Genomic DNA, 16,880 nt, shown 5'->3' with positions numbered 1-16,880 from the left:
AGGTGAATTGGCCATGCTACATTACCCATAGTGTTCAGGGATATGTAAGTTAGATGCATTAGTCGGAGTAAATGTAGAGTAGTAGGGGAATGGGTCTGGGTGGGATACTCTTCAGAGGGTCATGTGGACTTGTTGGGCCTAATGGCCTGTTTCCACATTGTAGGGATTCTATTCTACCATTGATTTCACTATGGCGAATAAATGTGTCAAACTATCATTCAGTAACACCAAGAAATCTTAGGAGAAACTGTATTCAAATTATTTTGCTACCTTTATCTTCCTAATAGGAGGGTGGAGAGCTCAGTTAGCAGCAAGGTTAGTATTTGGTTCGGAATGACCACAACTACATTGCGTTCAATTTCTATTCTGGCACAGGTTGACTTGGGACCTGTCTCCTCAGCTCATCCTTGAGGTAATAGTAAATCCCCACTGACAAATATTGCTGAGGGTAAAAGATGGTTCAGTACACAGCATCAACAAACTCGCAGACAAGGAACAGCCTTTGTGTAGGGCACAAAAACCATCTCTCCAACCACGTGAATGAAAATTGGCACAATTAATTACAGTTAACTATGGGAGAAATTCAATTGCCAAGTACCCTGTTCTAACTGTGTATGAATTTCTGTACATTGGATGTTGAAGTTTATGTACAGTATTCATTACCTGCTGAGTTAGAATAACCTGTAATAATTTCTGTTTCATATCTCTCTGGCCATAGAGATATATCTATCTTCAACACTCCTGCTCACTTTTTTACACCCTCTTGTGACATCTGCTTTATATGGAAATGAATTCTACAGGATAGATTTTAAAGCTACAGAATGTGGCAGTAAGAGATTCCTGAGATTCAAACATTGATAATGTACTTTCATGATTGAAGCAGAAATCAATATTTGAGATGTGTTCAGACTTCCCTGCATTTGAACAGATAATTCAAAAGCAGCACACTTTTATAGCAGAAAGTGAGGATGGCAGATACTGGAGATCAGAGTCAAAAATTGTGGTGCTGGAAAAGCACAGCTGATGAAGAGCTTATGCTTGAAACATCAACTCTCCTGCTGCTCAGATGCTGCTTGGCCAGCTATGCTTTTCCAGCATCACACTTTTTGAGCACAGTTTTATACCCAGTCTTAATCTGAAATTTCAACATGAACAATAGGATGTAATTTCATTTTTTTAATATCTGTCCTATCAACAGTAGTCTCACATTCTGCTCATCTTCTTATAAGACCAACTAGCACATCAATTGTATTTGAATAATATTGCTTTTTAAGATCACAACTTGAATACCATTCATAGTCTGCATAGAATGCTGCAATATTTTATTAAAATTAGTCTTTCTGAAAGTCTTCTGCTGAAAATATTCAAGAATAATCTCTTCAATGATGCCAAGTATCTGTGTGTTATATGCATGAAAAGATGATCACCAATGTATTTTTATTTCTGTAGTATTTCCTTTCAACACTCTAGGGTGAGAGTCAGCAGGTCTCAGGAATTGGTCAAGTTTTAACCTCATTACTTGCTCCAATACGGTTTTTCACTAATATTAGTTTTTTTCAGTTCCACATCCTCATTAGATTCTTTTGATCTTAATTCTTTCAGGGACACATCTTCAGTTTTCCTCTGTGAACCAATATTTGTTCACCCTTGCTGTTGCATAGCTTCACCTTAATGGATTCTACATTCTGTTCTTCCTAATGGAGATCCTCATTCACTAATACACAAATCCCATCTCTTATTATCAGCACTACCTCACCTCCTTTACTTTTGTGCCCAAACCTAAATATCAAATTATTTAACAGTCAGTTTTCAGTCTTTGTAACCCTATAGACACAACTTCAAAATGTAAATTAAATTATACTCTTTGACTTCAATTACACCATCAATTCACCATCTTGTTGTGAATGCTTCATGCATTCTGACAGAGTGCTTTTCATTCGGCCTTTTCAAGACTATTCTGTAATTTGACCCTGGCTGATGCTCGGATTTGTTTTTGGTGTTTTCCTGTTCCATCTACAATTTTTATACATTCCAAAATCTGCTTTATTTTCAGTCTTTCTGAATTCCCTGTCAGGTTCCCATCTCCCTGACCAGCCAGTTTAAAACAACAACACTAATCAATCACCCTGCGAAGATATTCGTCCTGGATTACCAGAAGGCATTTGACAAGGTATTGCACAAAAGGCTGCTGCATAAGATAAAGGTTCATAGAGTTATGGGTAATGTATTAGCATGAATAGAACATTGGTCAACTAATAGAAAGCAAACAGGGGGGATAAATAGGTGTTTTCCTGGTTGGCAATCAGTAGTTAGTGGTGTTCCTCAGGAATCAATGCTGGGACTGCAACTGCTGACAATTTACATAGATGATTTAGAGTTGGGGACCAAGTGTAGCATGTCAAAGTTCACAGATGACACTAAGATGAGTGGTAGAGCAATGTGTGCAGAGAAAGTCTGCACAGCGATATAAATCGGTTAAGTGAGTGGGCAAGTGTTTGGCAGATGGTTTACAATGTTGGTCAATATAAGGTCATCCATTTTGGTAGAATAACAGCAAAATGGACTAATAATTAAATGTTGAAAAATTGCAGCACATTACTGCGCAGAGGGACCTGGGTATCCCTGTGCCTGACTCTCAAAACTTTGGCGTTCAGGTGCAGTAGGTAATTAATAAGGCAAATGGAGTACTGTCCTTCATTGCTAGAGGGATAGAGTTTAAAATCAGAGAGGTTATGCTGCAGCTATATAGGGTGCTGATGAGGCCCCACCTAGACTACTGTACACAGTTTTGATCTCCTTACCTGAGACCGGATATACTGGCTTTGGAAGAAGTGCAGAGGAGGTTGACGAGGTTGATTCTGGAGTTGACAGGGTTGGCTTATGAAGAGAGATTGAGTAGACTGAGACTATTCTTATTGGAATTTAGAAGAATGGCGGGGGGGGGGGGGGAATCTTATAGAAACATATAAAGTTATGAAAGGAATAGATAAGATAGAAGTAGAGAGGCTGTTTTTTTAGCTCTCCACTTTGCAGGCACCCTGCCTCTATTCCTGATGAAGGGCTTTTGCCCAAAATGTCGATTTTCTTGCTCCTCGGATGCTGCCTGACCTGCTGTGCTTTTCCAGCACCACTCTATTCTAGGCTGTTTCCACTGGCAGGTGCAGCCTCAAAATAATGGTGAACAGATTTAGGACCGAGTTAAGGAGGAACTTTTTCACTAAAGGTTTGTGAGTCTGTGGAATTCCCTGCCAGTTTATGAGAGTTGTGAGTGACTTGCACTTCATCGAGAGGTAATTGCCAAAAAACACGATCTTCATAAAAACTGAACTCTTTCCCAATTTCTTCAGACTCTCATCCACAGGAACATGGGCATCAAGAGCTTTAATTACTTCCTCATTCGTGGCCTTTTCCTCATTGATCCCATGCCTGCCTGTGGTATCACATACACAGTCACACATCTCATATAGCAGTGTACTAACCTGCTCGCCTCTCATTTGCAGTGTCAGCCAAAATTGTGCAATATTTGACACACTTTCAGGCCAATATCACAAAGCTTCTGTTTGGTTGAGGCCTGCATCCTGCTCAAAGTTTTCTCATAAATGCAGAAACTTTCCCAAAATGACTCTTTGACTTGCTGCCGCCATGTAATATTCTTGGTATTATGTAACTGATATCAAATACTTACAGAAGGGATTGGAGTCAGTGAAACACTAACTTTATTAGAACATGCCTACTGACATCTAACTGTGTAGTTGTATAAAAGAAAGCAAGTCCATGTGACATTAAATCACTTTCTTAATGATGCACACTGTCTTTGAATGGGATAGTAGTATTAAAGGTAGAAGTAGCCCGTTACAACAAACAATCAACAAATTTAATCAAGGAGAAAGATCTTTATAGAAGCCAAAATGCAAGATACTGGATTAGTTTTGGCTCAATTTGAACATTGAAACAGGTTTGAATGTGTTAAAATTGTGTCCGTTTAATATCACAAACTGGTGATGGTTCACAAAGAATAAAAGCCTGGTCAGTGAAATAAGTTCTTCTGAATAAATCCTGAACAAATGCAATAGTTGACAACTTGATTCTTTAATCATCCAGCAGAATAATCAAATCTGGATTTGTATCACCCTCTACCCAGGGAGTTGTATTTTGCACTAATCCATTTTATGACCGGATGAAAACCAAATTGTTGATTCATGAAGGGCACAACATATTCATCAACCACAGAGAGACAATCTCTATGTACAACCTTTACAACTGAAACGCGTGTTAAACTCAAAACATGCGCAGCATTTAACAGTGAGGTTTTCTGTTGTCTACTTGACTTCCCAATGACACCTGGTTCAGTTTCATGAAGCTAAGTGACCAACTTTATACTGAGACACCAGCTGATTTCTTGACCGGATATCTGTAATTGCTTCTAATGATGGATTTTGAAATATTTTGTAACCAGAGGATTCACAAAGCACTGACACTTGTCTCTCAAGCTGTAACAGTAGTATTCTACAAATTAGTTTGCTTTTAAATGAGGATATTTAAAATTTGGGTCTTAAAACTAATTTCAACTTAAAAGATATGGCAAATGAAAAACAAACACTGATGACAGGTCATCAACTGTCAAGACAAATGTTTTTCTTTTCACATCTGCTGCCTAATCTGCTAAATATACCCAGCATTTTCTGTTTTCATTTAAAATCCCAATTTACTACAACTGACTAGCACTGAGAAAAAGGTGAATACGTCCTAATTTTAAACCTGACCATTGGAAGGTTAGCCAAGTAACTATAATTCTACCTACGTGATCACTCTCTAAGGATTTAGGGGCAACAATCAAGAGCAAGAATCATAGTTGGTGTTTTTTGCCTCTTTGTTCCAGAGGCATTGAGGTCCTCCAAAAGGAGATTGGCTAACTTAGCAAAACAAAACTGTAACCCCATTTACCTACAATATGGCAGGTGATATGACTGTTAGTTAACTGGGGACCTTATAGCCAATTTTCTATCTTAACGGTTGAGTGAACCACTTGCTTTATTTGCAGCTTCATCAACAGAACACTGCTTACAGAATTCCTGATGTGGAGGTGCCGGTGTTGAACTGGGGTGGAAAAAATTAGAAGTCACACAATACCAGGTTATAGTCCAACAGGTTTATTTAAAATCACAAGATTTTGGAGCACTGGTCCATCATCTGACGAAGGAGCAACGCTCTGAAAGCTTGTGATTTCAAATAAACCTGTTGGACTATAACCTGGTGTTGTCTCACTTTTGACTTCGCAGAATTCCTAACTGCCAAAACAATGTTGCCAGAAAAAGTCACAAGCATAACTTTTGATCACTCAATGACTTTATCGTTACAAGAAGATTCGTACTTCGAGTGGGTTTTAACCAATGATAATGTTAATAATAAATCTTTAAAATGGATATTTTCCTATGATACTCTGTTTATTACTTTCTGTCCTAATAAAGAACTAGGTTTTCCAATGATGATATGAAACTGCCAACCAGTTCCTAAATAAAAACTGAAAGAACTACAGATGCTGTGAATTAGAAATTGAATCAGAAATCTGGTTCCTGATGCCCACCTCAATGACAGCACTGTTTGTGATTATTTTTAAATACAAAATTTCTACTTGAAAGGAACAGATCTTGGAGTTGAAGTAATGGCATTGAATGCCTCTGAGAGACAGGGAACTGTCTGCATGGCATCCAGCAGCTATGGCAGATGGCAGCCATGATGGGGCCTGCCACTGCCTTGTCACTGACAATAGGCAGTTCCTTGGAAGGTCAGCAGCATTAAACTAAAGGAAAGTGACCATCTAGCCAATATGAAGGCAGTATGCATGTATGGAGCAAGATCCTTCACACATAGACTTTTGGTCGAACAGAGAAATATTATTAGTCCTCTCCAATTTGAATCTGATTGCTTTACACAAACAAGCATACAACTATTTGTTTCGGTTGCTTTTGAAAGTTTCAGTCTTGACTTCCGCAGCTCATTAAGCTTGTTAGTGCAGGCTTCCTCTGCCTGCACTTTGAAAATTGCAGATTGTCCTGCAGACATTGAAAGCAAGAGAAATCCTCTGGGTCCTTGATCTGTAAACTGCATCCACAGTTGACCCTGTCAGTATTTAAAACTCAGCCCAAAATGTCAAATTAGAAAGCAAACTTGTCTTGGATCCAAATATAGCATAGCAGCATAATAAATGAACAATAGACCAGTTGAGACAATGATGAAGTTTGGATTATCTTTGTGATGATAAAATAAGACACTTCAGACAAAAATAACAATATAGATGACACCAAACCAGAATCCAGAAAGATTATGTCTGATTGAAAATATTTTATAAGGAAAGTCACTGAATCTGTGAAGAATTAGGCGATATTTCTCATTATAATTAGGAAGAGTCCATTTACCTTCCGCGAGTTTTCCTGATTGCTCTGCATGTCCCCCAGGAAAGATCTTGGCGATGTAAGCACCAATTTCCCCATTTCGTCCTGGAATCTCTTTCCCACCAATAATCCTGATTCCTAATCCATTTCCTTGAAGAATAATAAGTAAATGTCAATAATAAGAAGCATCAAATGTTTTTGGACCAAGTAGTTCAACAAATCAGTTATTTAAATTTCATGTTAAATGAATCTGTTTAAATGTAATACAGGGGTTGGACCACAATTTGTTATGAAGTGATATCTTACCTCCATAATCATTTCTTGGAAAGTTCTCACATTTGCAACAGTTCTGAGCAGAGGTGAGTTAAAGAGGAAAACAAACTTTTCAAGACCAATTCAACAAAATCTTGTGTGCACACAATAGCTTTGCTCTAAGTGGCTGGCTAAATACAAAATCGTTGGGAAAATATGCTGTCCCTTTTTTGAAGATCAGATTAATGTTAAAGTTGGTGTTCATGTGCAGTGACCCACTGATGACACAAAAACTTTGGGTGGCATTTGATTGGGGTCTGAGTCACATGGGAAATGACAAAATTTGTGGCAGCATCAGACAAGAAATCCAGCCAGGCCTATCTCGATGTCCGGTGCATTTTGTTCCATTTGCTGAGCAGAGGGTGAGATTCTCACTAGGCCATAGTGAGTTGCCAATGGGGGAGGAAATGCCATGTTAATGGTCAACTCACCTAATTAATGTACAGCTTCCTATTTAATCAAACATACAGAACAAGCTTCAAGAGTTCTTGATTTGGAATCAGAGAATGTATCTTGCAAATTCAACTCACCACTTGCTTTGATAGATCTCCATGTTGGAAGCCAGGCATCAACTTCTCAAAGTATGTTCATGGGTACTGGCCACATGAACCCTATTTCCTATGCTCTTGAGAGAAGAGGAAGTCCTGTGTCTGCATCACCCTGTCCAGCAGGACTTCCAGGTCCCTGTCAGCAATTTCCCCTGCCTGCCACGTCATGGATAAATGATAAGAGTAGCGCAGAACAGTTCCACGCTGATGCACACTGGGCTTTTTCAACAGGCATCTATTGAGTGGTGAGTTGTTCCAGGAACAGTGTGGTAAAGGTGGGCATAGAATTGCATATGAGGTAGTTAATAAGTTGCATCTGGTAAGATAAAGTGAGGATCACTTGGCCTCATGGTGAGAATCCCTCCCAAAAAAAACTCAACATAACTCCCAGTGAATGACAAGTCACACACTTTTGGACAAGTGATCGAGTTTGTGTTGATTTGAGAATGCTGTTTAAGGCAATAGGGCAAGGGCTAAAGAAATTGAGTCTGAAGGTGATAAAAATCTGGATAAGGATTTTGAATGAGGTCAGACTAAAGTTATATGGAGGGGATGGATAGGAACTGGGATGTGAATCTCAGGCTACTCCAAGAACATGTCCTTGAACCACCACCACCACCTCTTCCTCATGCACATTCTCCTGTTTGACTACATTAGCTAAAGGCAATGGATCAATCACACCAGTAGTGATGATACCTCTATCTCCCTCTTGTGTTTCTCAACCCTTGTAATTCCCAGTTTTATACTGCAGATCCAGCTGCAATCTAAAATGAAACACAATTTCTTACAGTGGAATGTTCCAACACAATGTCTTTAGCCTGATCGCACTAGTTTCCTTGATCAGAATAGATATTTCACTATTTCAGCATCGTATTGAGCCACAAACTGTCTCCATGTGCTCCACATAATAAAATACACCTAGATTCACAGCCAGAATATCACCTGTGCATGGTGCAGAGAATCTCTTAACTCCAATGGTTTCCCAGTCAGGCTTCCATTCCATAACTTCTGACAATTTTAGTTAATCCACACTTTGGCAAGGTGAATCTGTCCTGCACCGAGTCCTACTCACTAATCATCCTTGTCACTGCTTACTTACACTGAACATTGGCTCTTCGATGCTTCAAATTTAAAAGTCAGATGGGCATTATTCTGAAACCCTAGTCCTCAATCGCTACACGTGGATGCCCAGTTTGGGTTCAGCCAGGTCCACTCAGCTCCTGATCTCATTCCAGCCTTGGTTCAAACATGGACAAAAGAGCTGAATTCCAGAGGGAAGGGAAGAGTGATTGTTCCTGACATCAAGACTACATTCAACTGAGTATAGCATCATGGAGCTCCAGCAAAACTGGAGTCAATGGGAATCCAGGAAAAAAAATCTTTTCACTGGTTGGATCATACCTGGCAATCTTAGGAAGATTGCTGTGGTTATTGGAGGTCAGTTGCCTTAGCTCCAGGACATCTCTGCAGGAGTTCCTCAGGTCCTAGGGCCAACCATCTTCAGGTGCTTGATCATGACCTTCCCTCCAGCATAAGGACTGAAGTGGGGATGTTCTCCAATGATTGCATAATGTTCAGTACCATTTGTGGCTCCTCAGATAGAGAATATACTGGCTTGGGCTGACAATGGCAAGTGATGTTTTTGTCACACAAGTGCCAGGAAATGACCAGTTCTAATAAGAGATAATGCAACCATACCCCATTGACATTTAATAACATTATCTTCACTGAATCCTCCACTATCAACATCCTGGGGATTATCATTAACCAGAAACTGAATTGGATTAGTAATGTAAATACTGAGCAGGTCAGAGGCTAGGAACACTGCAGTGTGTAAGTCACCTCCTGGCTCCTCAAAACCTGTCCACCATCAAAAAAACTCAAGTGAAGATTGTGAAAGAATATTCCCCACTTGCCTGGAAGCTTGACACCAAACAGGTTAAAGCAACCCGCTAGATCACAATCATATCTGTAAACATCCATTCCCTCAGCCGCTGCAGTGTGTACTATCTACAAGATGCGCTGCAGAGATTGACAAATGACCTAAACTCATAACCACTTCCATCTAGAAGGACAAGGACAGCAGATACATGAAACATCACCGCCTGCAATTTCCCCTCCAAGTCACTCACCATCTTAACTTGGAAATATACTGCTGTTCCTTCAGTGTTGCTGGGTCAAAATCCTGGAATTCCCTCCCTAATGGGTCTACCTACAGCACATGGATTGCAGCGGTTCAAGAGAGAAGCTCGCTACCACCTTCTCAAGGGACAATTAGGGACAGATAATAAATGCTGGCCCAGCCAGTGACACCCACGTCCCAAGAGTGAACATGTATGAAAAAAGCTCTATTTCCCTTGTAGTTTTTCTCCCTTAATCCATCATTTACAGAATCACAGGATTGTTGCTGTGCAAAAGAAGGCCTATTTGGCAAATTTTGCCTGCATTAGCTCTTCAAACGAGCATCATTACCTAATGCCAATCTCTTCTCTCCATATCCTTGCACCCCATTTCTACTCCAAAAATCATCCAATGCCCTCATGAATGCCTTATTTAAGCCTGCCTCCACCATATTTCTAGGCAGTGCATTCCATATGTTTCTTTTTCCCACATTGTCCTTGTTTCATTTATACATAATTTTAAATCTTAAGTCCTTTCATTTTTGTTCCTCTCAGAAGCAGAAACAACTTCTCTCTATCTATTGATCAAACCCACTCCCAGCCTTCTTCTCTCTAAGGAAACCTGTCCCAAATTTTTAAATCTTTCCTCATCACTGAAACTTCTCATTCCTGGAACTGTTCTTGTAAATTGCTTCTGCACTCTCTCCAATGTATTTACAGGCATGGACTATTTTCTAAATGGTGAGAAAATTTATAAAGCTGAAGTACAAAAGGATCTGGGAGTGCTAGTCAGGATTCTCTCAAGGTTGACTTGCAGGTTGAGTCCATGATTAAGAAAGCGAATGTAATGTTATCATTTATCTCAAGAGGGTTGGAATATAAAAGCAGCAATATGCTTCTGAGACTTTATCAAGCTCTAGTTCGGCCCCATTTAGAATACTGAGTCCAATTTTGGGCCCTACACCTCAGGAAGGACATACTGGCACTGGAGTGTGTCCAGCGGAGATTCACACGGATGATCCCTGGAATGGTAGGCCTAACATACAATGAACAGCTGAGGATCCTGGGATTGTATTCATTAGAGTTTAGAAGGTTGAGGGGAGAGCTAATAGAAACTTACAAGATAATGTATGGCTTAGAAAGGGTGAATACTGGAAAGTTGTTTCTGTTAGGCGGGGAGGCTCGGACCCGTGGGCACAGCCTTAGAATTAGAGAGGGTCAATTTAGAACGGAAATGAGGAAACATTTCTTCAGCCAGACAATGATGGGCCTGTGGATTTCATTGCTATGGAGCACAGTTGAGGCCAAGACGATATATTCCTCAAGGCTGGGTTTGATAAATTCTTGATCTCGCAAGGAATTAAAGGCTATAGGGAGAGTGCGGGTAAGTGGAGTTGAAATGCCCATCAGCCATGATTAAATGGCAGAGTGGATATGATAGGCCGAATGGCCTTACTTCCACTCCTATGTCTTATGGTCTTATGGTCAGTCAGTTGGTCAGAGAACCAGACCATGAACTGAGTACAAGTCATCAAACCACCAAAGAAATTTGTGACAAGAAAGTAGGAAATCCCAAGCTGTGCAACCTCCAAAATAGCTGAGAACCAACCTCACAGAAAATTGGCAATTACAAGCAACTGCCTTCATGACTTGATGTGAACCCTTTGCTTTACAACGTCAAATTCATTCAAGAAATCCCAAGCATGCCCTATGGATGACCAGATATCAGAGAACAGAACCTGAATTAACTTTAATGTTGAAAAGTGTAAAATCCTTGTTTGTGTCCAGTCTTGGTATGTGTACATGTGATTGGGAGTTTGAAATTGCAATTATTTAGGGTTTGTTTGAGAATAAACTGCCTTTATCTTAAAATTCACAACTTGTTGATGATGTTATATGCTGAGCGCTGGAAAGTAGGACTTGTGTTGGTTTAGCGCACAGACTTGTTGGCCAATGGGCTGCTTCTGTAAATTATTTATTTTCAATACATATTTCACACTTCCATAAAAAACATACTGGTTACAAGCAATAAGACAGAACATAAAATCTGTTCATGACACTACCAAAGAGTAGAGTGGATAGGGAGAAATTGTTCCTATTGCAAAAAAGATCAAGGACAGATTTAAAGTGATTTGTGAAAGAAGCAAATGTGTCGTCAAAGAAATAAAAATCACCCAATGAGTGGTCTGGGTTGGAATACACTGCCTGGAAGTATGGTGGAGGCAGGTTCAATTGAAGGATTCAAGATGGCTTTGGATGGTTATTTAAACAGAAAACCATGTGCAAGAATGGCAGGGTAAAGGTATGAGAATGGCACTAAGTTATGATGCTCATTTGGAGAACTAGGGCAGAATGCTGGGCTGAATGGCCTCATTGTGCACGAAAATAGGTCTCTGATTCTGTGATTCAATTTATCTTTTATTCGCTTGGGAATATTATTAGTATTATAAAGGGTGTGTCAGGTTACAGCGGGATATAGATAAGTTGCAGAGGTGGGCAGAAAGGTGGCAAATGGAGTTCAATGTAGGTAAGTGTGAAGTGATTCACTTTGGTAAGAGTAACAAAAAGATGGGGTACTGGGCTAATGGTCGGATATTTGGTAGTGTGGATGAGCAGAGGGATCTTGGTGTCCATGTACACAGATCTCTGAAAGTTGCCACCCAGGTAAATAGTGTGGTGAAGAAGGCATATGGCGTATTGGCTTTTATTGGTAGAGGAATTGAGTTCCGGAGCCCTGAGGTCATGTTGCAGTTGTATAAGACTCTGGTGCGTCCGCATCTGGAGTATTGTGTGCAGTTTTGGTCGCCATACTATAGGAAGGATGTGGTGGCACTGGAACGGGTGCAGAGGAGGTTTACCAGGATGTTGCCTGGTATGGTAGGAAGATCGTATGAGGAAAGGCTGAGGCACTTGGGGCTGTTTTCCTTAGAGAAAAGAAGGTTTAGGAGTGACTTGATAGAGGTGTACGAGATGATTAGGGGTTTAAATAGGGTTGGCCATGAGAACCTTTTTCCACGTATGGAGTCAGCTATTACGAGGGGACATAGCTTTAAATTAAGGGGTGGTAGGTATAGGACAGATGTTAGGGGTAGATGTCAGCGAGTCGTGAATTCATGGAATGCCCTGCCAGTAGCAGTGGTGGACTCTCCCTCTTTATGGGCATTTAAACAGGCATTAGATAGGCATATGGAGGATAATGGGCTAGTGTAGATTAGGTGGGCTTGGATCGGCGCAACATCGAGGGCCAAAGGGCCTGTACTGCGCTGTATTTTTCTATGTTCTATGTTCTAAAGTTGGATCCTAAAGTGGATAGAAACTTGTATAGCTTTACATTTGTATTTCTATACTGTATGGTTGTGAAAACAAGGATTTTGTTTCATTTTTGAGTTCTGTCAGTGGTGGAAGGGTGTTTGCAAACGTTTTTACATGGATTTAAATAAATCCTTTAAATAGTGAATAGTTCAGAGGTTTAGGAAAACAAGAGAAGAAAAAAAAAAGACTATTTCCTTTCAATAAGTTGCCCTACAACACCAGGAGGCACAGACAGTTCTTTTAAAGACCAAATTATCCACAAGTTGAGTGAATATGCAGTCTTCTTTTGCATAGAAGTAAATCATGCAGAGAGAAAAGAAAACTTGTGAGAGTCACAGAGCAGTTTAGCAGTCTCCAGAACATTCTGGGCAGGAAGAGAAATTTTCCAGCAACAGACAGATGTGGAAGAAGAGTTTAAGGAATTCATGATAAGAGATAAAAGAGCTGTGTTAATAATGTATTTAAGTGTCTCATGAAGAGACTTAACCAAAGAAGATGACATCAATTTGAATGCAACGGTTTGCTGGAAAGGAACCAAGTAAAACCTTGCTAATTGAATAAGGAACTTTAGAGAGACCCTTCACTGAAGTTTGGTCGTGTTTAAAGTCATTAATACCAAAAGGACTGAACCTTTATTTTGATTTTACTTATCTATTCTTGTACAATATAAAAGTTTCTTTTGTCCTTTTGCATGAAATAAATTTAAATGGCAGAGTGGACATGATAGGCCAAATAGCCTTACTTCCACTCCTATGTTTTATGGTCTTATGGTCAGTCAGTTGGTCAGAGAACCAGACCATGAACTGAGTACAAGTCATCAAACCACCAAAGTAATTTGTGACAAGAAAGTAGGAAATCCCAACCTGTGCAACCTCCAAAAGATAAATTGAATCACAGAATCAGAATCAGAGACCTATTATAGTGCACAATGAGGCCATTCAGCCCAGCATTCTTTGTCAAAAGTACATTAGCAGTCTCTTCTGAATATGTCCAGTGATTGACCTTCACAATAAACAAATTTAATAAAAAATTACAATCTATCAAGCTAGGTTTTACTCTGGGATCTGACTTATCCAGCATCAGCACTAACTATGGTCATACCAGCTATAACATCTTTTTTATTTTGTTACAGGTCTACAAAGGGCCTTGAGGCATTTTCTTCATTAAATGAGCTTTAAAAAAATGAAAGCTGATGATATTGTTAAATTGTTGAAATGTACTGACGCTAGAATTAAGGCCAATATTCTGACAGAAATCATATCAACAAGCAAAAGAAGGAATCAAGGGCAGAGGAAGGGTAAAATGTTGCAAGAGGAATTTTGGAAGAAGTTGGAAAGCTGCACCAACTCAACACCCAAAAACATCACCTCCAATGGGGATGAAGAGTAATTAAAATAACCACTCATTAGCGTTTTTTTAAAACATTTTTACAAAGCCGTTTATCATTTGTTAATCTGTAAATTTTAGACCATAAGACCTTATGACACAGGAGTAGAAATTAGGCCAATCGCCCCATCGGGTCCCAGGATTGATCTCTGTGGTACACTGCTGGTCACAGGTTTCCAATTATAATAACAACCCTCTACCTTCACCCTTTGCCTCCTATTTGCAGGCAAATTTTGGATCCAGTTTGCCAACTTGTCTTGGATCCCATGGGCTGTTACCCTTTGGACCAGCCTTCCATGTGGGACCTTGTAAAAGTCCATCCTGGAGTCCAATAAACTATATAAACTGCACTGCTCTCATCAATACATTTTCAAAAAGTTCAGTTAAATTATTCAGACAGGATCTGCCACTAACAAATCTATGCTGACTATCCCATATCACTCCTTGCTTTTCCAAGTGTTGTTAATCCTGTCCCTTGGAATCTTTTCCAATAATTTCCCGACCACTGATGCCAGACTAATTGGTTTGTAATTACCTGGCCTATTCCTGCTGCCCTTCTTGAACAAAGGAACCACATTAGTTTTCCTTCAGTCAGTCAGCACTTCACCTGTGGCCAGCAAAGCATTATGGGTCTCCTCCAACGTCTCAGCAGGTCTCTTCCCTTACATTCTATAGAAGCCTGTCCTTAAACTTCACACATCTGTTGTCCCTTTGGTCTCCCAGAGGTCCCACTCTTTCCCTGGTAATCCTCTTCCTATAATTGGCCTTGCAAAAAGCCTTTGTGTTTTCCTTGATTCTATCTGCCCCTCTTTGCTCTCTTAATTTTAGATGCTCTTACTCTCTATGTCCGTTCTGTAGATAAATAATATTAAAGGAACTTTCTCAATGTCACATTTACCCACTCCAGCACAAGTTGATTACACTCATTCCTCTTCCCTGGACCCCAGCAAGGGGTCATTGCAATTAAATATTCAAAAGCCTAGTTTGCTCTGTTTCCCTAATTTTTGAAATGAAACTGAAATCTATAAAACATCCTCCTTAGCCTTTATCACAAACAGCTTTTCCTGCTTTGCCCCAGAAGCAGTTACTCTTCTGTTTTGCGAGGTCCAAAATGCTCCCATTTAATAACTGAGGGGTTTTTATTTGAAATTGTAGGTCATATAGGAATTTCCTAAAATTGAGACTGTCTTCCTACTTTTCAGAAATATTGGTTTTACTTTAACTTCCACTCATGATGCATCTGAATTATAACTTCAGAAGGCAAACATGATCGTAATGGTAAAACCTTCCAAAAAACTCTTCAAAAAGCACAAATGTTGCATCAAATATTGAAAAAACATTATTACTGGATGTACATTAACATTTCAACAAACTATTTGGGTTGGCACGGTGGCTCAGTGGTTGGCACTGCTACCTCACAGCAGCAGGGACCTGGGTTCGATTCAACCCTTGGCAACTGGCCGTGTGGAGTTTGCACATTCTTCCCATGTCTGCTGGTGCTTCATTGTCCTCCCACGTTCCAAAGATGTGCAGATTAGGTGGATCGGCCTGCTAAATTGCTAATAGTGTCCTGGGGATGTGCAGGCTCGGTGAGTTAGCCATGGGACAAGCAGGGGTATAGGGTTAGGATGGGTCTGGGTGGGATGCTGTTCGAATATTAGTGTGGACTTGATCGGCCAAATGGCCTGCTTCCACACTGTAGGAATTCTATTATATTATTATATCAACTAACCTTGGGTGTTATTTCCACATAATCTACTGTCAATTCATTTCCAGCACATTTTGATAATATACAAAAGAAATAGCTGTAAATGTCATGAAATCAAACCAGCTGCTAATACCTGCCTAATACACAACTTGGGAAAAGAAGGAACCTGATACAATGCATTTATTCTTGAGCACCAAGAGAAAGGAAATAGAAATAGTTGTGTAGTAATGTCACTGGAAAAAGAAACATGTTGTTGAAACCTTTTGACTTGCACTCATCAGGACAGATGCAAGAATTGGGCTGGCATAGTGGCTCAGTGGTTAGCACTGCTGCCTCACAGTGCCAGGGAGCCAGATTCAATTCCTACCTTGAGCGACTGTGTGGAGTTTGCACGTTTTCCCTGTGCCTGCGTGGGTTTTCTCCCACAATCCAAAGACAGGTGAAGTGGCCATATGAAATTGCCATAGTATTAGGTGCATTAGTCAGAGGTAAACATAGGGTAGGGAGTGGGTTACTCTTTGGAGGGTGGTTGTAGATTTGTTGGGCCAAAGGGAATTTAATTTAATCTAAGAATGCCAAATTTCAAAGAGAACAGTGATTTATTCTGCATGAAGTGGAGAATGCCGATAGATTTGTGAATGGACTCCGATTAGTCAAGGCATTACCATGGAAAATGCATTAGAGTACAATTGGTTCGAAGCTTTTGAAACTAAAAACAAGGCAAGTCAGCTCTGGTTGTTCACGTAAAATAAAACTGCAAATGCTGGAGATTTGAAACAAAAACAGAAATTTGTGGAGAAACTCAGCAGGTCTGGTATCATTTATGGTGAGAAAATAGAATTAACATTTCAAGCCCCCCATCCCCACCTCTGTGACATTTCATCAGAAATCAGTTCTGACTCGAAACATTAACCTTGTTTTCTTTCCACAGATGCTGCCAGACCTGCTTAGTTTCTCCAACAATTTCTGATTCTGTTTCTGATTCTGATTGTTCTAGGCCTGCGATGGGCAATGCACCATAGAACAGTGCTCCCAAACTTTGGTTTAATTTAAAAGACTCAATGCCTGGGTAAATTATTTCTGTCTGAAGTAGACTGGGCCC

At 40.0% G+C, this 16,880-nt stretch overlaps 1 protein-coding gene across 1 annotated transcript in view; it reads right to left on the bottom strand.

The window, feature by feature from the left end:
* The window catches only part of pcloa (piccolo presynaptic cytomatrix protein a), a 568,528-nt gene that overhangs the window by 207,398 nt on the left and 344,250 nt on the right, over window positions 1-16,880 (bottom strand). The window contains exon 11 of the mRNA XM_043713231.1: window positions 6,417-6,542. Within this exon, the coding sequence (XP_043569166.1) occupies window positions 6,417-6,542 (126 nt within the window). The remainder of the gene's footprint in view (window positions 1-6,416; window positions 6,543-16,880) is intronic.

The sequence above is a fragment of the Chiloscyllium plagiosum genome, chromosome 23 (genome assembly GCF_004010195.1).
Source record: "Chiloscyllium plagiosum isolate BGI_BamShark_2017 chromosome 23, ASM401019v2, whole genome shotgun sequence".
NCBI lineage: Eukaryota > Metazoa > Chordata > Chondrichthyes > Orectolobiformes > Hemiscylliidae > Chiloscyllium > Chiloscyllium plagiosum.
This window is presented reverse-complemented; position numbering and strand designations above follow the sequence as displayed.